Source organism: Geotrypetes seraphini, chromosome 17 (assembly GCF_902459505.1).
Source record: "Geotrypetes seraphini chromosome 17, aGeoSer1.1, whole genome shotgun sequence".
In the NCBI taxonomy this organism is placed as follows: Eukaryota; Metazoa; Chordata; class Amphibia; order Gymnophiona; family Dermophiidae; genus Geotrypetes; species Geotrypetes seraphini.
This window is the reverse complement of record NC_047100.1, coordinates 6,971,581-6,994,113: the sequence shown is the minus strand read 5'-3', so window position 1 is coordinate 6,994,113 and position 22,533 is coordinate 6,971,581. Positions and strand designations below refer to the sequence as shown.

Genomic DNA, 22,533 nt, shown 5'->3' with positions numbered 1-22,533 from the left:
AACCAAGAATTTTTTGGCACTGAGGGGAGGAAGGGAACTATAGACTAATAGGGACTTTGTTGGGGGCCACTAGACCACCAGGGCATCTAATTTTGTTAGGGGGAGGGGAGTTCAGTTGGGAGTGGGGCCATTAGATCACCTGGGAAACTTTTTTTTCTTTTTAAATGTCAGGTAGGGAGGCTAGGTAAAAAAGCAATCTAGGGAGCACACTAGACTACTGGGGAGGGAGGGGATGTTTGGGTCAGGTTGGAGAGAGGGAGGAAAGCTGCTAGGGACTGGTGTATGAAGCATTCTGGGGCAGGGTGGTGGGACTAGAGGGAGAGAAGGGATACTGCTAGACACTTGCTTCTGTCATAATGTTTCCCTTGCACATAAGAACATAAGAATAGCCTTACAAGACTCAGAGCCAGTAGCCCTGTAACAAGCGATAAACAAAAGTTCCAGGCTGCTTTCTCAATAAAAATTATTTACAAAAAAAAAAGAATAGCCTTACTGGGTCAGACCAATGGTCCATCAAGCCCAGTAGTGCATTCTCAATGTGGCCAATCCAGGTCCCTAGTACCTGGCCAAAACCCAAAGAGTGGGTTTCCGTGATTTGGTTCCTTTCGTCGGCACACACAAATTACAGACGTCATACATATTTGACGTCACATTGCAAAGGAAGTACGCAAGTATAAAATGGAGGCCTCCCCCGTCTGTATTATGTTGCAGCGTTGTGCGCAATTGAGGAGAGAGGCTTTTTTGTAAGTAAAATAAAAGTTTTTTTTATAGATTATACTGAAGGGCACTTTTATTGGCAGTGAAATCGTTTCAAACCTTCCAGCTGGTATATATGTTTGACCCATAAGTTGGTGATTCAAATATTGCTGATTTGAATTTTGTTGAAGTCGGAGTGTTTTCTCTCTCAAGGCTAAGTGGTATTCTGGTCTTAGATGTTAGTTCTAGTATCTTCGATTTTATGTTGGGAGTATTGATGAGAGTGAGGTATGAATGGTACGGGTTACGTTTAGGTAAGATATAAATTAATTGTTGCTTACATATAGATTGGGTTCAGTTTAGATTTTATGATGAAGGTCACAAAAAAATCGAGCGTCGGGCAGTTATGATTTAAGAAAGCCAACGTTGGACCAACAGTTCGCTGTGAAGAGATAAGTGTTTACAAAAAGAGATAAAGTTTACAAAAAGACTTTTTATTGATAGATATAGTTACAATAATGAATTGATTGAATAATGTTAGATTTATGAATTAGGAAGAAATATCATGAATTGTTCATCATAGAGTTAGAATTTTTTTAATGAAATACAATATAAAATAAATTAAATAAAGATACTAATCAATTAAGGGAAGGGAAGGAGGTTTGATATAAATGATTATTGAAATCGGACCTGGGATAAGTATGTTATGGGAGGTGCTATGCACTGAGATCTGTTATCAGGTTTGATAAACCATCCTCCTTTTAATCAGTTCAAGTGTTTCATCAAATTGATAAAAATGGGATGATGAATTTATTTATAAAAAGCAAAGTGAATGGTATAAAGTACGTATGTGACTATTATAAATACATGAAATAATAATTCAATAATTTCCCATAACCCTATTTGTTCATAGTTAAAACCCAAAGAGTAGCAACAATCCAGAATCCCAAAGAGTAACAAAAAATTCCAGAACCCCAAAAAGTAGCAGCATTCCATACTACCAATCCAGGCCAAGCAGTGGCTTCTCCCATGTCTTTCTCAATAACAGATTATGGACTTTTCCTCCAGGAACTTGTCCAAACCTTTCATAAAACCAGCTACACTATCCACTCTTACCACATCCTGTGGCAACGCGTTCCAGAGCTTAACTATTCTCCGATTGAAAATTTTTTTCCTCCAATTGGTTTTTAAAGTATTTCCCTGTAATTTCATCGAGTGTCCCTTAGTCTTTGGGCTCATTTTATAAAGCCATGCGTAATAGCGCATGCTAAACCACCGGCCGCGCTAGCCGCTACCGTCTCCTCTTGAGCAGGCGGTAGTTTTTCAGCCAGCGCAGGGGTTAGCGCGTGATGAAAAGTCACACGGCTTAGTAAAAGGAGCCCTTTGTCATTTTAGACGGAGTGAAAAATCGATCTACTCCACTCAGGATTTTGTAGACTTCAATCCTATCTCCCCCTCAGCCGCCTCCTTTCCAAGGTACATGTAGCTCCAGGGAATACCAAATGACCACATTAACATGAAACTATCTGAGCATTGCTCCATCAGTACATTCAAATTAAAGGTGCAGGAATACTTCAGTCCCTTGAGTGTTCGAGTCCAGGAAGTTATTGCTGTTTTGGTATGCAAGATATGTGTGGAATGTATTTTTCGGAGGTGGGGGGGGGGGGGGTTTCTAGAGATGATCCCAGACAATTGTAGATAGGTGGGTAGACAAGTGTATAAAGGGGAGACAGGGGGAGAATGAAAATTTGCCAGATGCACCTAATAAGCAAAAGAAAGCAAAGCCTAAGCTTGGATTGCACTGTGTTTCTGCCGAGAAGGGCAGCTCTATGGTCCCTTAATGAGGAGACAGGACGCACAAATGCAGCCATGTGCCTTTGCGCGCATAAAAGCAGCAGCAGCATCACCCTTTCGGGCTCAGCAGCCCCAGCCCGGGATTCGTCGACGCGGCCCCCTAACCCAGCCAATGGCGGGGGACGGGGCGGGGCCGGAGGCGGGGCTCTCCGGCTCCTACCTCCCGGCGAGGAAAGGTTCGGGTCGCAGAGTCCTTGAGCTCGAGCCGTGACCGAATCTGCCATCCACAAGATTGCTTGAACTTTGCCGCCCTAATCGGAGGATTGCGAGAACTTTAGGGGTTGTTTGGAGCCTCCGTGCAATGTCGTCGGCGCAAGTCATCCGTCACCACCAGCTCCACAACTACCTCTTCAATTCCGTCTTTCCCAAGGAGGACCTGCCTGCAGGTACGTTCGAGTTACAGAAATGGCAGCACTTACTTTGGACAAGTCGGTTGGGTTGAGCTGAGAGCACGTGAGGAGCTGGGGGGTCGGTTGCAACGACTCCCCCCTTCCTCTGGCTGTCGGGCGTTTGCAAGACGCGTTGCGCGCTCAAATGGCTCCAGTCGGAGGTCGCGCGTGGGGAGGGTTGTTTTTTGCACGCCCAATGCATTCGTAGCTAGGATCTTTGTGGCGCGAGGCTAAAGTGTGACGACCCCCCTTTGTAATAGAAATCAGGTGCATTGGCGTCATGTTTAGCCACACGTGTGTCAAACGAGCGAAGTCTTTTAGAGCAAGTCTGTGGACTAATTTTGAGGGCGTTGCTGCCCCCTAGCGAGCCTGAAAGTATTGCGCGATGGTTACTCAAAACTTTTTCTATGAATTGCTTAACGTTCGCAGAGGTTGCAGCGCATTTTATTTATTTATTTATTTTTAAAAGCTAGACCCGAACCTGTGCATTTTGAGGCCAAATCTGAGGCATCCTATTGGGAGCCACATTATATGTCCCAGGCTAGCGTTTAGAGCAGTGGTCTCCAACTCCAACCCTTTGCAGGGCCACATTTTGGATTTGGAGGTACTTGGAGGGCCTCAGAAAAAAAAGTTAATGTCTTATTAAAGCAATGACAATTTTGCATAGTTTATAAATCTTATTGTCATTTATAGCAAAGAGACATATGATCAAGAAACTGTTTTATTTTACTTTTATGATTATGATAAACACACTGAGAGCCTCAAAATAGTACCTGGTGGGCCGTGAGTTTGAGACCACTGGTTTAGAGTAATGAGCAGAACCTGCAAAGCTTCTTCACCTTTGCAAAATAGGATGTTTCAGGTTCTTTAATCCATTGGGTTGTTTGCAAAAGTTTTTATTAACTTAGTTGTACTGATGTGAAAGCAGTTTGAGTATTTTGTCAGTCTAAAGACTGCATCTGTTTTTCTTATAGCGTCCAGAGTCTAGTAGCGCTATAGAAAAAATTACTGTTGGCACAGTAGTAATGTTAAAGGCGCTTTGTTTTTCATTTGGGACTGGGTGAGCCCAGAAGAATACAGTGTATATCGGGCCTTTGCTTAACTGCTAGCTGCCTGGGTGTGTGTGGGGGTGCAGGGAGTTGCATTTAGGGGTTCTTTCTTCTTTGGCTGATATAACACAAATATGCACAAGCCAGAAAAAATTGTCAGTTCACTTAATTTTTGAGCATTTTTCATGGGGTTTTTTCACAGATAATTTTTAAAATTAAAATATCAGACAATAAAACTATTCTAGGCTAAAACACATTACACTGAGGTCCTTTTACTAAAGCTGCAGCAAAAGTGACTTTAATTCGCTGCTACTTGTCTTTCCTGCACGCTAAGTTGTGCCACGGCCGGAAAATGACAAACACTTTTCCCATTTTCCAAATTAATGGCCATGCACTAATTTTGCCATTCAAAAAAGAAAAATTACCCCATGAGCCTCTACCGACCCTACTTTGAAGCCCTAAGGGCCCAAAGGCTAAGCTAACCCTGCGCTTTAGCTCTATCATGCCCACTCTCCACCCGCAAATGCACCCTCTTCAAGAAAAATAGGAAGTATTTAGCGCATGGCATATGCATGCAAAAAGACAAACTTACCTAAGAGAGATCCCAGTGCGTGCACTTAACCTCGGTTTAGTGAAAAGACCCCTGTTGTGCATTGCATGCACTAATTTTCATAAGGTAGGTTCCACGAACGAGGCTTAGGTCTGGAGTGTGATGCAACCCCAAGGGGTGTGAGCAGGATTTGCATCTGTCAGTAAGAATGGTGGTGATGAATGGGAGCAAATGCAGGCTTTGTCACTATCGATAAATCTGCAAGTAATACTTCCTGTCAGAGCCAGTTTAGGAGGTGTTTTTGTTGGTCTTCGGGCGTAGGATTTCTTATTCCCAAAATGCACGCTAGTCATTCTGAGGTTAGGTGTAAATGTTGGTCAGAGAGAGCAGGTGACCCCTGACGTGGATGAGGCCAAGGGCTTTAGATAGCGGAGCACACAAGCGTCATTGACAATTTATGAATGAGATTTAATGTACGAGTTCAGTCATCCTTGAGAAAATGAGAGGCCAACAAAATTAAACTTTACAAATGCACTCAAGGCGGTTTACAGGTATTTCAAGCATTTTCCCTTTCTATCCCGGTGGGCTCCCAATCTGTCTAATGTACCTGGGACAATGGAGGATTAAGTGACTTGCCCAAGGTCACGGGGAGCATTGTGGGGTTTGAACCCACAACCTCGGGGTGCTGAGGCGGAAGCGCTAACCACTGCGCCATACTCTCCTACCATTGTTTTCCAGGTGTTCAGTAGATGAGCCCCCATCTAATAACTTGATTTAAACTTACTTTTTTTTTTTCTTCTGGGAGGCACCCCTGGTGCTAACCCAATTGAGAAACCCCAAGCTTAGCTTGCCTGAACTAGTTGGCTTCCCCCTCCTCCACCTCCATTGATCTGCCAACGCCAGACTCCATCCCTTCTGTCTCGCTGTGCCCGTATGCCTGGAACAAACTTGCCCGAATCGCCACAACAGGCTCTGTCTCTGACAGGGTAGCCGTTTATTTGGCATTGTTGCCCAGAAGCAATGTGTCTATTATGGCTCTTATGGGAGATCTGCATTTCCAAATGCCTGTTTACTTGGCCCTGTTGCTCTCGTTCAGCATCAAGTTACATAACGCAGCCGTTTCACCATCTGCCAATTAAAGGGTTAAAAGCCCATCTCTTCAAAGTCTGCCTTCAACTCCTAATTCGTCTCACCTTGGGTTCTGCTTTCCCAACCCTCTATGTATCATGTCTGTCTGTCCCAAGTTAGATTGTAAGCTCTTTCGAGCAGGGACCTTCTGTTTAATGTCAAAATATTCTGCGCTGCATACACTCTTCAGCGCTATAGAAGCGATGAGTAGTAAGTAGGAGTATCTGGGATCCAGAAAACTATATCTACCTGTTTACCAAGATAAAATTATTGCTGATCTAGGGAAAAAAACAAACAAAAAAACCCTTTGTTTCCGCTTCAGAATGACTCTGTGCCAACTGTTCATGCACCCTGAACATCAGCAGTGGCGTAGCGAGGGCCAGTGGGTCTCCACTCCCTTCCCTTTGCCCCGTACCTCTAGTTAAAGAAGTTGCTCCTCGCGCCCGTCGGCTCTCCCTCTGACGTCGCTTCCGGGTGCCGTGCGTAGGAAGCGACGTCGGCGGGAGAAAGGAGCACGCAATTGTCTGTCGCAAACAACTTCTTCAACAAGCGGGACAGGGGAAGGGCAGGGGGCACGCGGAGGGGAGGAATGGGAAGGAGGGGTGTTGGCGCCCCCACCAACATGGCCACTGAACACCAGGAGGCTATTGATAAAACACCCTCCACCTATGCTATAGAATGAATTCCCTTCTAGCGTGATTGCTCCTGGAACACTTTCCTTGATCAGTGCTAGCAAGGCATTAACCTCGGCAGGGTGGGGTGTGCGGGAAGAGTTTTTAATCATGTGCCTGCTTCACCGAGTCAGCTGATCATTTTGCGCTTTTCTTTGCAGTAAAAGAGCCTTTTGAGAAGTGTTACCAAGTGGGCGCCGTGATTGGCAGTGGTGGATTTGGTACCGTTTATTCCGGAGTGAGGATCGTTGATAACTTACCGGTAAGTGAATGAGTTGGCTCTTACTAGTGGCTTTTCATACTGCTGCCTCCCCATAAAAAAGCAGAAATGCATAAATTTAGAGTTAGCCGATGTAGTGTATACGAAGGACAATAAAGGAGCTTTATGGGGCAGCGTGTGATCTGTCACCAGCTCCCCAGTCGTTAGTAGTGGAATAGAACCTTTCAATAAACAGAGGCCATTGTTAATATGTGAGCTTTGACTTTTCCCTCATACAGGTCTCTTCTGTCCCTCTCCATGGAGACTCCTGCACTAGTCCTCCTTCATACCAAAACCTCTGTTTCAAATCCAGCCTAAAAACGCACCATTCCTTGCAGCTGGCTCTGCAGTTTTAACTTAAGAGAACTCTTCCTGAGTTATTTTTCAGTGTTTTGTCTGTACGCTCTCCTCTCCATATTTGCGAGGGTTAGGGGCACAGCTAGGGCAGGATTAACCAATAGTCCCAATAGGCACCTGCCTAGGGCCTAAAATGGTCAGGGGGGCCCGATGAAGGAGGGCATCAACATTGTTTTTTCCAAATGTCGATGGGCCCCTCCAGCATCGATCGGCAATGCGCCACCCCCCCCCCCCCAATCGATGGAAAGTAAGACAAGCAAGCAATTCGGGTAAGAAAGGCAATGGGAACTGTCATTTTGCAAGTGGTGCTGCTTGCCCAAAGCTTCCCTCTGACGCAGCTTCCTGTTTCTGCCTGGGCGCATGTTGGGTGGGGCGGGGCAGGGGGCCCAGTGTACTTGTGTGCCTAGGGGCCCTCGATGAATTAATCCTGCCCTGGGCACAGCCCTCTCGCGAATAAAAAATATATTTATATATTTGTGCATGACTTTAGGGCAGACGCAACTACCCCCGCCTCCCGGACCTCTCCACACCTTACTTTTTAAAGCCTGGTGGTCTAGTGGCGAAGCGGGGCAGGAGCGATCTTCCTATGCTCCTGCCCCGTGCAGAGCTGCAAACGAAAATGGCTGCCGTGATTTCCTGCTGTGGTCTCCCAAGACTATGGAAACGCAAAGCCTTTTAAAGCGCTCCTTAGGCGCGGGTCCAGGGAGTCATGGGGTGAGGTGTGTGGAGAGGAGTGAGGTGGGTGGAGAGGAGGACTGGTGCAGACTGCCCCCTCCTCCCGTTACCATGCCACTGCTGGCTTCCTCCATGTCTGTCTCAATAGTGGACCGTGAACTTTACCTTCAGGAACTTGTCCAAACCATTTTTTAAAATCCAGCAATGCTATTACCACATTCTCTGGCAATGAGTTCCAGAGCTTAACTATTCTTGGGATGAAAAAAAAAACCCACAGCATTCCTCCTATTTGCTTTTAAAGGTATTTCCATGTAACTTCATTGAATGTCCTGTGTATTTTTTTTTGAAATGGTGAAAAATTGATTTGCTTTTTACCTGTTTTAAATTTTGGCCTCCTTTTACAAAACTGAGTTCCTATGAGTGTCGGGAGCAGCGCGGGCCGTTCAGCACGGCTCTCTGCGCTAGAAACTGCTATCGCAGTTTTGTAGAAGAGGGGGGGTTTGTAAACCTCAATCATATCCCCCGTCAGCCATCTCTCTTCCAAGCTCCCTAATCTCTTTAGCCTTTCCTCATATGAGGTGTTCATCCCCTTTGTCATATTAGTCTCTCTTCTTTGAACCTTTTTGAATAGGTCACTTTCACCAGAACACATTTGCAGACAATAGCGCCCAATTGTATAAGTGGGCACCCCTTGCCTTCCCTGTACCTTTTTGCCATGCTCTGGCATCACTTGCGGGACCCATGCCTAGCAAGTGACGTGAAAGGGAGCCAATGCAGGCCCCATACTGCTCATGCCAGAGAAGTTTAAAAGGGAAGGAGGCATGCGTGTGGCGGGGCGCCACCAGTCCAGGCACCACTCACTCTTACTGTGCCACTGATCCCAGGACCCTTCACGCTTACACCACCAGATTAGATTTAGGAAGGCACCCTACAATCCTGTGAAATCTTCAATGCAACTCTCTTATAGAGAGAAACTACTAGCTTCAGTTTTCTAAAGCTGCCGGAACAATCTCTTATAGGGTTTAAAGGGGAGCAGATGGCACCCCCCCATTGCCCAGCTAGCAAGTAAAACATAACATGCGGTAGTATTTCTAATTTAATTTTGTCCAGTAATTGAGCAATGTTTTTTTTCTCAAGTCTGTTTCCTGTTTTTAAATTTTGCTTTGCTTAATTGTAGGTGGCAATCAAACATGTGGCCAAAGATCGAATCAGCGAATTTAAACACATGGTGAGTATACTGTACTTTGCTTTATATTGGACAGAAGGTTTCTGGATGTAATTGAATGCACTTCAGTTGACCCTTTGGAGTTTTTTTCTTCTCCTTGTAGAATGGGCTTATGGTCCCTTTGGAAATTGTGCTTCTGAAGAAAGTGTCTACAGGCTGTCGAGGTGTGATCCGTCTCTTGGACTGGTACGAGCGGCCAGACAGTTATATTATTGTCTTGGAGCGGCTAGAGTCTGCGCAGGACCTTTTTGACTTCATCACAGAGCGGGGTGCGCTTTCTGAGGAGCTGGCTGCTAAGTTCTTCCGGCAGGTGGTGGAAGCTATCCGGCACTGCCACTCTTGTGGGGTAGTGCACAGAGACATCAAGGATGAAAACATTTTGGTGGACCTGCGAACGGGAGAGCTTAAACTTATTGACTTTGGGTCCGGAGCACTGTTGCGAGATACAGTGTACACAGATTTTGATGGTTAGTGAAGAGGTCAGGGGTCATTTGAGGGTCCCTATGGATATAAAGGAAAAATACAAACAAGACTGGAAATCCAATGTTCTTGACACTGCTTTTATTCAACAAATCCCTTTGCTTTCTTGGTTATGTTAATTCGGTCGGAAGCTTGGGTGAAATTTTCCATTAAATTGGGTCTCTCAAATATACCAGGGTAGACTGTTTGTTTTTTTTATTGTAATCCGCCTGGGTTGTAGGTGTAAATAATTTTTTTAAATAAATAAACAAACACAGAAAATTTTACATAATATTCACAACAAAACGGACTGCAACAAATAACCTTACTCCATCGTTCCCTTTTCTAAAATTTAAAATATAAAATCTCAGACATTTCAATCACAAAAGAACATTTCACAACATTTCGCTCTAGAAAATAGCTTGTACAAATAAGTGGGTTTTTTTTTTTTTTCAATTCCTTTTTAAAAGATTTTAACTCCCTACATAATCTGAAATGACTTGGCAACTGGTTCCACAATCGTGGCCATGCAACTGAAATTGCTGTTGTCCGTGTCCTTTTATAATGATCAAAAACATTGCTTTATTGTAAAATTTGAGAATACTTTTGTTGCTAAATAAAGAATAATTTTTATTAGGAAGGGGAGATAAAATACCACTGGTAAACTGAAGCAATAATTTGCACAAGAACACACAATTTTGATAGAATGATAATATGACATTTTAGTAACAAGATCTTTCCCATACTTTGCACAACTTTGTCTTATTGTGGAATAAAAATGATCAGAATGAGGTTTTTAGTGTGGGGTCAAATTTTAGAAGTGCAAAAGTTTTTGATTGGCTGCACAGAAAAGCTGAACACTCTCCCGTGCGACAGATTTCCCTTGGGGGCAGGGGGTCTTGACTGCTGAACTCTAGGGCTTCAGAGTCTGCCCCTCAACCCAAAGTGCAGTCCTGGAAACCTGGCAGATAAGATTTGCCGCTGCTGGGTCAGACCAGTGGTCCATCGTGTCCAGCAGTCCGCTCCACAGCCCCATCTGCTTTTCTGAGTTTGTGGTGCAAGCCCTTGTTCTTCTTTTTTTAGTATTAAAAGTCTTTCTGTATCTTGACCTCCTCAGGTACCCGCGTTTACAGTCCTCCAGAATGGGTCAGGTTCCACCGGTATCATGGCCGTTCAGCCACAGTGTGGTCTTTGGGTGTCCTCCTCTATGACATGGTGTGTGGGGATATTCCATTTGAACATGATGAAGAAATTCTGAAGGGGAAGGTCCATTTCCGCACACGGGTATCCAGAGGTGAGTGCATGTATGCTCTGTGCGTGACCCCCTGACATAGCGTACTCTTCCACTTAGAAAACAAAGTGATTCTTCTGCAATTTTATGACTAAAAAAGACCCAGTAGGAAAAGATGAAAAAATACTAGCACTAATAGATTTCCTTTAATCTGAATAGAACAACATTAAAAAAAAAAAAAATGTACAACCCTGAAATATAATAACGCTAAAGAAATTATTGATAGTTAATGGGGGGGGGGGGTGTCCTCAGTCTTCACAACTCATAAACGGGGGGAAACCGTACAATCCCTCCCCTGGGTTTACTGGAGTGGCAACTTGGTTGTCCCCCCCCTCCCCCGTTTGAGTTGTGAAGACTGAGGCTATACTCGTGTCATCCCTCTCCTTAAATCACTTCACTGGCTCCCTATCTGCCTTCGCATACAGTTCAAGCTCCTATTGCTGACCTTCAAGTATGTTTATTCTTCTGCCCCTCTATCTCTCCTCGCTTCTTTCTCCTTATACACCTCCCAGAAAATTCCGTTCCTCAGGTAAGTCACTCTTAACGTTACCCTTAGTTCCTTTCATCTAGCTTCCCTCTATGCCTGGAATAAGTTACCTGGGTTTGTCCCCCAAGCCCCTTCCTTTGTTTAAAACCAGACTGAAAATCCACCTTTTTAATATAACCTTCAATCCATAACCCTGGCTCCTAGCTTGCTGCTGTAATCCCTAGTCTTAAGTGGACAAGTAGATGAAGAGTTTGAGCAAGAACATATGAACTGAGGCAGTAGACTAGGGCTTTTCTTTCAAGAGTCCATTGATCAGCTTAAAAAATAATGGTAGAGCTCTGATGGCTGTTGCAGTTGACAGTATTTTAATGTTGGGATGGCATTTTTTTATTTTATTTTTTTACAGAGTGCCAGCTCCTGGTGGAATGGTGCCTGGCAAAAAGACCCTCAGATAGACCCTCGCTGGAACAGATCTTAACTCATCCTTGGATGACCCAGAACATGTTCCTTGACCAGACAGACAGTCAAGTGGGAAGAAAGTTGGAACATGAGGCCTCTAGAACCAGCACGAGTCAGGAAAGCCTATGATCATAAATTGGAAACTTTTAATCCAAGAAAAAAAGAAATCTTGCAGACTGGGTTGAAGGATCCAGCGAGGACAGGCACAGCCAGACAGGGAGGCGCACAAGCCTAGTGGGACTTGAGAAACGTTCATCTTTCTCTGTTATCCGGAAGAGGAATGAGAGAGACAGTGATCGAGGTGTTGAGGCGTCAAATCCTGCTGATCAGAAATTTCACAAGAGCTGCTGTAGTGAAGCTGGATACACCAGTACAGAGTTGGGATTAGGGGTGGATCTGTGTGTCTGCCGATGCCACCCAAAGTACAGTGAAAGAGAAGATGGTGGCCATCAAGCTACGGACAAAGAAGATGTTGGAATGGCCATTGAGTTGTGGACATAACACAAAGAAAGTCTAAAGATAATAATGGAGTAAAAGTGTAGGCTTGTTTCTTTTCTTTAAAGAAGCACTGTGCCCTCACATAATGTTCACAAATGTACTGTAAACCAGTAGTGTCTGGCCCTGCCTTTGGGTATTCCAGGGCTCCTCTGAGTTTTGGTTTGTTCATGATAATTATGCATGAAACAATTTGCATGTATTGACCCTAAGAAGTAGGTTCTTGGATGCAAATATATGTGTATTTATTATAACTTACCCATTCTGGCTAACCTGGTTTTCATGTTAAGGCGTTAACTGACAAATGTGAAATTCACATAAGTATAAAAAATGTGAGTTCCCAAGGTGTTGTTCCCACACATGTTGGATATGGTGAGAAACAAGCTTGCTTAAAGCCTTTCAAAGAGCTCCTCCCTCCCCATGGTATATACATTAGTGAAATGGGGGCTGAGTTTACTCAATACTTGCAAATGTCCTTGAGTGAAAAGATAGGAGTCCTGTGACGTTTGTATACTTAACAGTGACTGTGCCGTAGGGTTGCGTTTCACTCATTTAATGCTGGACAAAAGCAGAGCTTCCATTGCGTTGGAACAGGCAAGTTCATAGACCAGGTATGGAGCAAAACTAGACTGGAAATGGAAATAGGTCTGACTTAGACCAGGGGTGGGCAACCTCAGTTCTTGAGAGCCACAACCTAGTTGGGTTTTCAGGATTTTCCCAATGAATATGCTCAAGATCTATTTGCATGTACTTCCTTCATTGTATGTAAAATATCTCATGCATATTCATTGGGAAAATCCTGAAAACCTAAGGTTGCAGACCTCGAGGACCAATGTTGTCCATCTCTATGGGCCATGTGAGGGTGGGTTCATAGCATTTAGGCTATACTTGACTCCAGGTTTGGGAAGCTAGAAAGCCCGAGTCCATGTCGTATCCTAAACCAGTGGTTCCCAAACCTGGTCCTGGAGGCACCCCAGGATATCCATAATGAGTATTAATAACAGAACTTTGCATGCAGTGGAGGCGGTCCATGCAAATCTACATATATTTTGACTATGAAATGTTAGCAGTTCCTTTCTTGTTAACCTCCCCCCCCCCCCCCAGTTATTGAATTTAAAGAGGAAACACAAGGGAATTTGTGTGCCTGTGCACATCGGCCTGCTGCTGTGAGAGTGATATGGAAACGGCTGAGAAATGGGATACTAGGCTACGATGAAGAGGGCATTTCACATTTTGAGAGTTGGGCCAGGGGACCTTCCAAAAGCCGAGTACTGCTTTTCCTTATTAACTAGTGAACCTGGTGCCTGGTTCTTCTGTCACTGAGATGGTGGAAGATGTCCTTGGTGAGCCAGTGCAGTAAAATGGCTTCCTCTCTCTCAAAACTAAGAGGAGGAATGATGCACTGTTGCAGGTAATGAATTTCACACAGTGAATTTTCATCAGACTTAAAAAGCCTCAGGTTGTGTGATTCTGAGAGAAACACTGTGAGGAATGAGGCTCTGAATTTCTTAAGGAAGGTTCTTGTGAATGAATTTTAAGCGTCAGCTTTTCTTCCAGTACTTTCCCCTTGCCCTAGCTTTTGCTACCTCAAAGGAAAAGGTGATATTAGGAGGGGTGTCGTCTGATCAGGTATAGAACTGATTTTACTAAGATAGGCAGACATTCTCCACATGTCTTAATATTGTCCTCTCATTGCACTACCACTGGCAAAATTGAGTCCACTCCTATGGCTGGTTGGGTCCTTGGTTATTTGCTCTAGACAGTGAAGGTTGGTTTGTTTTTGGGGGTTTTTTTTTTTTTTTTTGGGGGGGGGGGAAGATTTCAAATATGGTTTGCATTTCTAAACTTTCCAGACTGTTTACAAGATTTGGGAAACATCCCATCTCACCTCATTTTTTTTCCAACAAGAAAACTTGAAGACTGTTCACATGTATGGGGTGGTACGAAGGAGGGCCACACCAAATACTTCAGGAAAGTCATAGTGGTACAGTAATGTGCAGTGTGGTCACAAATTCTGTTCTTCATGAAGGTCTGAGGATTAGCAGTCCCGGTTTTCATGATACTAAACTGTTACCGGCATGGGGATCCTTATTCTAAGTAACGTGAGAGCTTTGGGCATTCCATGAGAATAAGACATTCTTAGTAGTTTTAAAGATGGTTAAATTCTGGGAACCAAATTGGATGGCATCTCAACCAGCTCTGAACTCTAGTTACTGATTTGGTAAAGAGAAAAAGAACATGTCTGTACAATGATACCCAAGCAGAGCCCTGGAACGTTCTAGTGTTGTATTTGGCTTTCAGAATTGAACAGGACATGGCTGTGTTCATTTGAGCTGGAAGGCATTTCTCGGGCACCTTGTTCGACAGCAAAGTTCATCAGGACCTTTAGCATAAGCAGTGTTCATTGCTTTCATTGTGTTGGCAAGTCATAACTTATTTAATTTAATTAGTTTTTGTCTCTTGAAAGTTCCTGTTTTTGTTGCATAAAATTATTTTTTTTTTAACTTTGTACAATATTTTCCCATTTAATGTGTGATGCTTAAAAGGGTTATTTATACAAAAGCAACATGTTAAGTTTTCGTTTTAAATATGAAACAATCTGTATTTATGAGATGTGAAGAGGTTCTGAGATCAGCTGTGTTCCAGTCAGTTTTAAATGTTGATCTTTGTTCTATTAAATCTTTTTGTTTAATTTAAAGCATGTGGTTGATTTTCTTAGTCCTCCTTTTCTTCAGAAATTCACTGTGTGTACACTGTTGAACATAGGGCACCTATTCACAAAAACAGGACTGCAGAATTGAAATTTTGAATTGTCACGGTTTCCCAGTCCATACACCCATAGGCAGCAAAACGCTGTTTTATTTGGGGGGGCCAGTACAGTCCTGCGGTATGACCTCTCACCAGCTCCCAACTCCCCCACCCCACCTCCTCCTGGCACTGTGCCTTTAAATCTTCGGGCAGCATCAACGAGCAGACTTGCCCTCCAGAAGTAGAAAGAAGGGTTCCAGGGCAGTCCTGCAAGTTGTTGGCTGCTGCATGGCAGCTTTAAAAGTACAGTGATGGGATGACTTCCCTATGAGGAAAGGCTAAAGTGGTTAGGGCTAGAGGTCTATAAAATAATGAGCACAGTGGACAGGATAGATGTGAATCACTTTTTCACTCTTTCCAAAAATACTAGCACTAGGGGATGTGCGATGAAGCTACTAAGTAGTAGATTTAAAACAAACCAGAAAAAATATTTCTTCACATAACATGTAATTAAACTCTGGAATTCATTGCCGTAGAATGTGGTGAAATCAGTTAGCTTCGAGGGGTTTAAAAAAGGTTTGGATAATTTCCTAAAAGAGAAGTCCATAAGCCATTATTGAGATGTCTTGGGGAAATCCACTGCTTATTCCTAGGATAAGCAGCATAAAATCTGTTTTACTACTTGGGACCTGGGTTGGCCACTGTTAGAAACAGGATGCTGGGCTTGATGGACCTTCGTTCTGTCCCAGTATGGCAATTCTTCTGTTCTAACCTTTCTGAAATATGTGTCATTATGTGCTGTGTTCTTGTGTATTAGTACTAACTGTGTATATATGAGATTTGTGTTTCTGTACGTAAGACTGATTGTGTATGAGTGTGTGTCTGTATCACTGCAGTGTGCATATGTGTTTGTGTTAGTGCTGTGTGAGCTATATCATATCATGAAACACTCCCCCACCCGCTTTAGTTCCCGTCTCTGTGTGATTCTATGTTTCAGTAGCAGTGTGGTTTTTTTTTTTTCTGTACTCTTCTCCCTGTTCATCCCATCTACTGTCAAAACAATGTATCTTTCACCCTCTCCCCTTATTTATTTTTTTTTAATGATGTGGTTTCGATTGAAAAGAAGCCAGTACAACCGGAAGACTTTATGCTGAGAGGTTGTGGCTGAGTGCTCCAAAAGGAAGCAAATCAATAATTCAGCAGAAACGAGACGCATTTCCTGAGCAGACAGGAAAACATGTAAATCGACGACGGCGATGGGTTTGCTCGGGGAGAGGGGGAAGGTGGAAGCGCTGCAAATTTCAGGCATTTGGGACCAGATAGCGCAATCGGGTCTCTGTCTGCACAAGGGGCAGGTGCACACATGCTGCATTTCACAGATGTGAGCTTTTGGCATCTGCAGATGGGCACGTAAGCAGCTGTTTTCTAGAAAGATGAGTTCGGGCAGGGGCCCATGGAAATAACAGTCTGCTTTTTTTTTTTTTTTTTTTTTAAAGCCTTTTGACCCAGCCCAGCCCCTTCCATGCTCACCAAACTCTTTGACAGGTGGGTATCTTGGACTGACTGCTGGGTTCTCCTCTTGTCCCACCATCTTTTGATTTTAGAGGCTGCTTTGAAAATACAATGCCACTGGCCTGGTGGGGGGAGGGGGGCTGGAGTAATTTCTGGGAGGCCATCTGATATGTCAACAGGTTGATCTTCTAAAAGATTTGATATCTACTTTGACTGAATTATAATTGTGTGCCTCACTTTAAAATAAAATTTAGTTTTTAAAAAGTATAGTAATATAATCTCAAAGACTGAATTGATCACACCAGCAAAAGATCCATGTCTTTGGTGTGGCCAGTCAGAGTCTTAGGCCCCGGGAGGGACTCCAGTTGGTCTGGGTACCTACAGAGGGGCTTAAGGTATCCAGGCCCCTGCCCGGTGCATCCCAGAATGTACCGTGAAGGGGAAGACCTGCCATTTTGAAGAGACGGGTCTGTTGACAAAAGGGAGTGGCCATACCTCTTGCTGGCTTCTATAATGAGGTACAGGGGACTAGCGTGCACTAAATTGCCACATGCTAGCCGCTACCACCTCCTTTTGAGCAGGTGGTAGATTTCCAACTAGCGTGGCTTTGTAAAAGGAGCCCTTAGTTTTAATACAAAATTGGTTGCATTTTAATCAAATTTCATTATATCTATAATATCCACATAAGACAATTGAAACAAAATACCCAATCTGAGCAACAAGGAAGATAGAGGGCCCTGCAATTTAAAGAACCCAAGATTCACCTACTTTTCAGTTTCCTGATGTCCCATTAACGCTGGATCACCCTACTGGATAGTTTGTGTTTCTCTTAACTGCATGCTTTCAGTACCTAATGCAGAGGAAGATTGATTTTGCTGCAGTATTATTTTTAGCCACGATGATCCCCTGAGCTTTTCCGGCTGGGGCTTGAAGGGAAAACCTAGCCTGAAAATTCTGTATCGACTGCTCTGAAGTGCAAGCCTTTCTGATTTTTCTATGCTAGCCTAGCTGCTATTTCCATTTTCCCAATGACTCTGTCCACCTTTGCAGTACAGATGTAGCTACTATCAGCTTTTTAGAGCTCACTCTTACTTATATTTATGCTGGACTGACTCTCCCTCCCTGTCCACCCTCAGTCCTATATTTACACAGCTCAATTCCTCAGCCTGTTTACAAGGGCTCAATCATTACAGCATAGCTCAGTAGATGAAGTTAAAAATAAGAGCCCCCTCAGAGGATATGGAAGCAGATATATGTGGGCTGGGCTCCCTTCATCTCTCCCCTCCCCCCCACCGGCAAAGATGGCACCTATCTTTTAACACACCTACTGATCTAATAATTTTTCTTCAGTCTCCAAGTACTCGCTTGCATCTCCTACCAAAATCTAAACTTTTTGTTTTGTTTTAAATAGTTTTTATTGGTAAAGCAGCCAATACGATAACATGTACATAAGTCAAGCTACAAAATGATTCATCTGCAATATAAACATTCCAGGAATAGTAATGAGGCCTACAACAGCAGCAAGATCAAAGCCCACAAGAAAGGGGAAATACCATCAAACCCCCAACTATTCTAATCATGACAAATGGTGACTTAGTGGATGCATACATGAGCAAAATGCCAGTAATGCTTCTGAGTAGCCGTGAAATGTCATCTTTTCCAACATTTTTTTTACTATTGACGACGTGATGTTAGAGTTGGCTAACAAAATTAAGTCTCTGGGTGTTATATCAGACCAGGCATTGACTATGAAAGACAGTTCCCCAAAAAACGGGGTAGTTTTTTGTAAACTTAAAATAGTTAGGTGTCTAAAAGAACATTTATTAGCTACAAATTTTCATATGGTTGTTCAAAGTACAGTAATCCCTCTTTTTGATTACTGTAATAATTTACTTCTTGGTCGGTGTAGAGAATGACACGGGTACAAATTTGTCCCCACAGGAACTCAATTTCCCTGTCCCATTTCTGTGAGTTTTGTCCCTGTCCCATTCCTGTAAGCTCTGCCTTAACCACACAAACCTCGAACGCTTATGATTTTAAAGTGTTTGAGGCTGTGCAAGAGTCATCCCCCAGAATTTATGTTGCTCTTCTCTCTCGTATAATAATAAACTTATCTACGCAGCTGAAGCTTCTCTCTCAAGAAGATGAAGCCCATTTAAATAATGGGATGTCTTAAATTTTCCACCAAAACACTTCCCAGTCATATTCCACAGCACAGAAATGCAACATCGCATATGAAGGGAATACACTCAGTTTCATATGATCATGGTCTACATTCTTTATGGATTTCAAGAATTTTTAGCTAGAAATGACATAACCCTTGTTACCAGAAAGTACTACCATGTTCTTGGCTACTTGTTAATTATTGATATACAGTACTCCCCCAATATTTGCAGGGGTTCTGTTCTAGGAACCCCCGCAAATGCGGAAAAACCACAAATACGGTTTTTAGTGGGGAAGATAGGAGAGGGCAGCCGGAGCGCTAGCGAGTGAAGGAAATCACTTGCGGTATGCTCCGACCGCCTCTTCCTGCACTAAAGTCGGGCCTCACCCATCAGAAACTTGTTTGACACACAGATGCTGATGGGTGAGGCCTGACTTTAGTACAGGAAGATATAGTAGGAGCATACTGCGAGTGATTTCCATCACTTGTCGGCGCTCCAGCTGCCCTCTCCTGCCAGGTCATTTGCAGTCAGAAAATCTGGGAATGACCGAGACTGCGAACAGCGAATGACTGGGGGAACACTGTACTTGAGATGATGGGCAGCTCACTTGCATGAGTGGATTTCACAAAAGGATGGCAACACCAAACAAGATGAAGTGTAATTTGCCTTACGAAAACAACCAGTTCATAAGAAAGGCAAGTACTATATCCAATCCAACCAAGGCAGTTTTTTATTAGAGAAGCGTAATAACATAGAGTCCCAATAAGGCTCCAAGTTTCAGCAGTGTGAACTGCCTGCTTCAGGAGACAGACAGAATTGGCCGATTGTAAAACCAGAAATACTGTGAAACAGTAGTCAATTATGGACTTATTCTAAAGTAACATAGTAAATGACGGCAGATAAAGACCCGAATGGTCCATCCAGTCTGCCCAAACTGATTCAATTCAATTTAATTTTTTTTTTCTTCTTCTTAGCTATTTCTGGGCAAGAATCCAAAGCTTTACCCCGGTACTGAGCTTGGGTTCCAACTGCTGAAGTGTCGGTCAAAGTTCACTCCAGCCCATCTACACCCTCCCAACCATTGAAGCCCTCCCCAGCCCATCCTCAACCAAAAGGCAATATACAGACACATACCTTGCAAGTCAGCTCAGTACTGGCCTTAGTCCTTCAATATTTACGATTATTTTCTGATTCTAGATCCTTTGTATTCATCCCACGCTTCTTTGAACTCTGTCACCATTTTCCTCTCCACCACCTCTCTCGGGAGCACATTCCAGGCATCTGTTAGATTATCCAATGTACATAAAGGAGGAAATATACAATTAAATTGTTAGGAATAAAAAAAATTAATACTGGCGCGATAGCGTCTCAGAGAAAATGCAGTAGAATGAAAAGGATGGGAAACATTTAAATTTCATAAACTTGGAGAAGGCAGTGATGAATGTACACCTACTATGTAATGTATTTTTTTTTGGGGGGGGGCAGAAGTATCACGGTTTCCTCTTTTGGGCTTCCACTAGAGGGGGGGGGAAGGTTATCTGTAGATCACACTTTTCATCAGCCACATAGCCAGACGTCAGATCTTGGGGCAGTGGCCTGAGCACAAAGTGGGAGTGGGCACAAAATGTTGCCCTGCCCTCTGAGGCTTCACCCTGTCCCCCTGTCACTTCCCCTACCTGAGCTGACATAATCTGCCAGACAGAGACCCCCTTCATTCTAAAAAGCTGTGGGTCCAAATTTCTGACTAGTGTGCCCATGCGGTACAGAATACAGTCAGTTACATGCATAACAATAATGAGAAATGGCCTTATCACCTCATAACTGTTAATTGTTGCCAATCCTATAAATTACACATTCAAATTCCAGTGCACACAATTTCAAGTGGGATGTGGGCATGAGTGGGTCAGAGGGTGGCAGGCGAGTAATACTAACATTTATAACCTCTAATGGCCTACAGTTAGACTCATGGTGCTTAGTAGAACATGACACGGGGACAAATTTGTCCCCACAGGAACTCAATTTCTCTGTCCCATCCCCGTGAGTTTTGTCGCTGTCGCTATCCGTGCCCCATTCCTGTAAGCTCAGCCTTAACCGCACAAGCCTCGAACACATGATTTTAAAGCGTTCGAGGCTTGTGCAGATGAGGACAGAGCTTGCAGGAACGGGGCAGGGATAAGGGACAATTTTGTCCCCTGTGTCATTCTCTAGTGCAGTGATTCCCAACCCTGTCCTGGAGGAACACCAGGCCAATCGGGTTTTCAGGCTAGCCCTAATGAATATGCATGAGAGAGATTTGCATATGATGGAAGTGATAGGCATGCAAATTTGCTTCATGCATATTCATTAGGGCTAGCCTGAAAACCCGATTGGCCTGGTGTTCCTCCAGGACAGGGTTGGGAACCACTGCTCTAGTGCTGCTGTTACAGAATTAATGTTTTTTAGGCATCTTGAAAATCCTAAGCTAAGTGAAAAACGACGTTTCAAACCGATTTTCAAGGTGCCTGAAAAGAAACATGAATTCTGCAGAATTCCCCTCACAATGCCTCAGGATTTGGAAGCTCAGGCTGACCTGAAAAGCAGCAGCAGCAGCAGCAGCCAAGCTCAGGGTGTTAACAGGGAACCTCCCTCCCTCCGCCCAACGAAGCACGTGCGAGAAACGTCCCATTAAAGCCCTCGTTTTCCCGCCCACCAGGGCTCCCTCGTCCCATCCTAACGGTTGACGTCACCTACCTCCGCCCCCGCCCGTCGCCATTGGTGTTCCCAGCGCGAGCCGCATTTCCTCTTTCCTTTTCGGCCGGGTCCGCCATGGCTGCCGAGTCGGTGTCTCTCTTCACGGCCATCGGGCTGAGCGAGCAGAAGGCCCGGGAGACGCTGAAGAACGAGGCGCTGAGCGCGCTGCTGCGGGACGCCGTGCTACAGGCAAGGCCGGGAGGCGGGAGCGGCGGCTGCGATGCCCAAATAACTTGCTTTCTGTGCAACCGCAGCGCAGTGTATGCTGGGAATTGTAGGGCGCGTGCAGTGTGCAAGAACCGACCTTCTTCGAGCCTGGCTTTCAGCGCAACGCGTGCTGGCAAAGCTCGCGCTGGCCTAGCGCCTCCGGAGCAGACGCTTCAGGCCCGCCTTGCATGCTGGGAATTGTAGGTTGGCGATATGGTAAAACACGGGCCGCTTTCCCGGATCATCCTGAACTGGCACATCAGGTCCAGGCAGATAAACCTGCAGCAACGCTTGTCCCACGATTGTACCGGCCTCGGGCACCATATGCCTGGAACAGGCTGCCTGCTCCATCCCTGGCAGTATTCAAATCCAAGCTAAAAGCCCACTTTTTTTTTAAAACTGCTTTCAACTCTTATTTCCTACTCACTGCTGTCAAATACTTATACCTGCTGTAAAATTTCCTCTACCATAATCTCTTCAACCCTGAAATGTCCTGTCTAAATTATATTGTAAGCTCTTCTGAGCAGGGACTGTATTGTATGTTAAAATGTACAGCGCTGCGTATGTCTTTTCAACGCTATAGCAATAATAAATGATGGTAGTAGTAGATTTAAGGACTGTAAAACAGGACCCACGCTCATCTCCCAGACTTGATTAACTTTCTAATCCCCCCTCCTAGATTCTGCAGTAGAAAATCAGGCAACTCCTGATCCCTAGTTCTGGGAACATACTGTAGGATTGGACTGATTAGGGTTTTGGGACAAATATGGATCTTACTAACGTCTGCTCCCTTCCTCACCATTTGGCTTTAGGCTCAGGGAGTACAAGGTTCAGCGGTTGACAAAGTGACTGGCACTCTCTTGTATAATGTGGCTTCTCGTCTCAAGGACCACAAGCGGCTGGGTTTTCTGGTGGGATATATTGCTGGGAAAAAGATCACCACTGACTTGCAGCTCAATGGTATGGAAACTGCTTCTGAATTTAGACTTGCTAACCTCCTGAAAATGATGTACTAATTCTAGGAGTTCCAGGTTGGAGAGTTTGTTATAATGCAACATAGGTACTGGGTAGAAAACAGGGTGGGGGTGGGGATGGGGATGGGTACCCATGGTTAACCGCAGGGACAG

The 22,533-nt window shown here is 44.2% G+C and overlaps 2 protein-coding genes across 2 annotated transcripts in view; both read left to right on the top strand.

Annotated features, from left to right (window-relative positions):
- The first annotated feature begins 2,601 nt into the window (after positions 1–2,601).
- Positions 2,602–14,736, top strand: LOC117351075 (serine/threonine-protein kinase pim-3-like). The gene is made up of 6 exons (XM_033925789.1): positions 2,602–2,936; positions 6,499–6,599; positions 8,806–8,856; positions 8,957–9,320; positions 10,430–10,606; positions 11,497–14,736. Exons 1-6 carry the CDS (start codon positions 2,852–2,854, stop codon positions 11,676–11,678), a joined length of 960 nt encoding a protein of 319 aa, XP_033781680.1. The 5' UTR covers positions 2,602–2,851; the 3' UTR covers positions 11,679–14,736.
- Positions 14,737–21,189: 6,453 nt separating this feature from the next.
- The window catches only part of QARS1 (glutaminyl-tRNA synthetase 1), a 36,152-nt gene continuing 34,808 nt past the window's right edge, over positions 21,190–22,533 (top strand). Inside the window, exons 1-2 of the mRNA XM_033926209.1 lie at positions 21,190–21,388; positions 22,219–22,366. Of these exons, the coding sequence (XP_033782100.1) occupies positions 21,275–21,388; positions 22,219–22,366 (262 nt within the window). The 5' untranslated portion in view covers positions 21,190–21,274. The remainder of the gene's footprint in view (positions 21,389–22,218; positions 22,367–22,533) is intronic.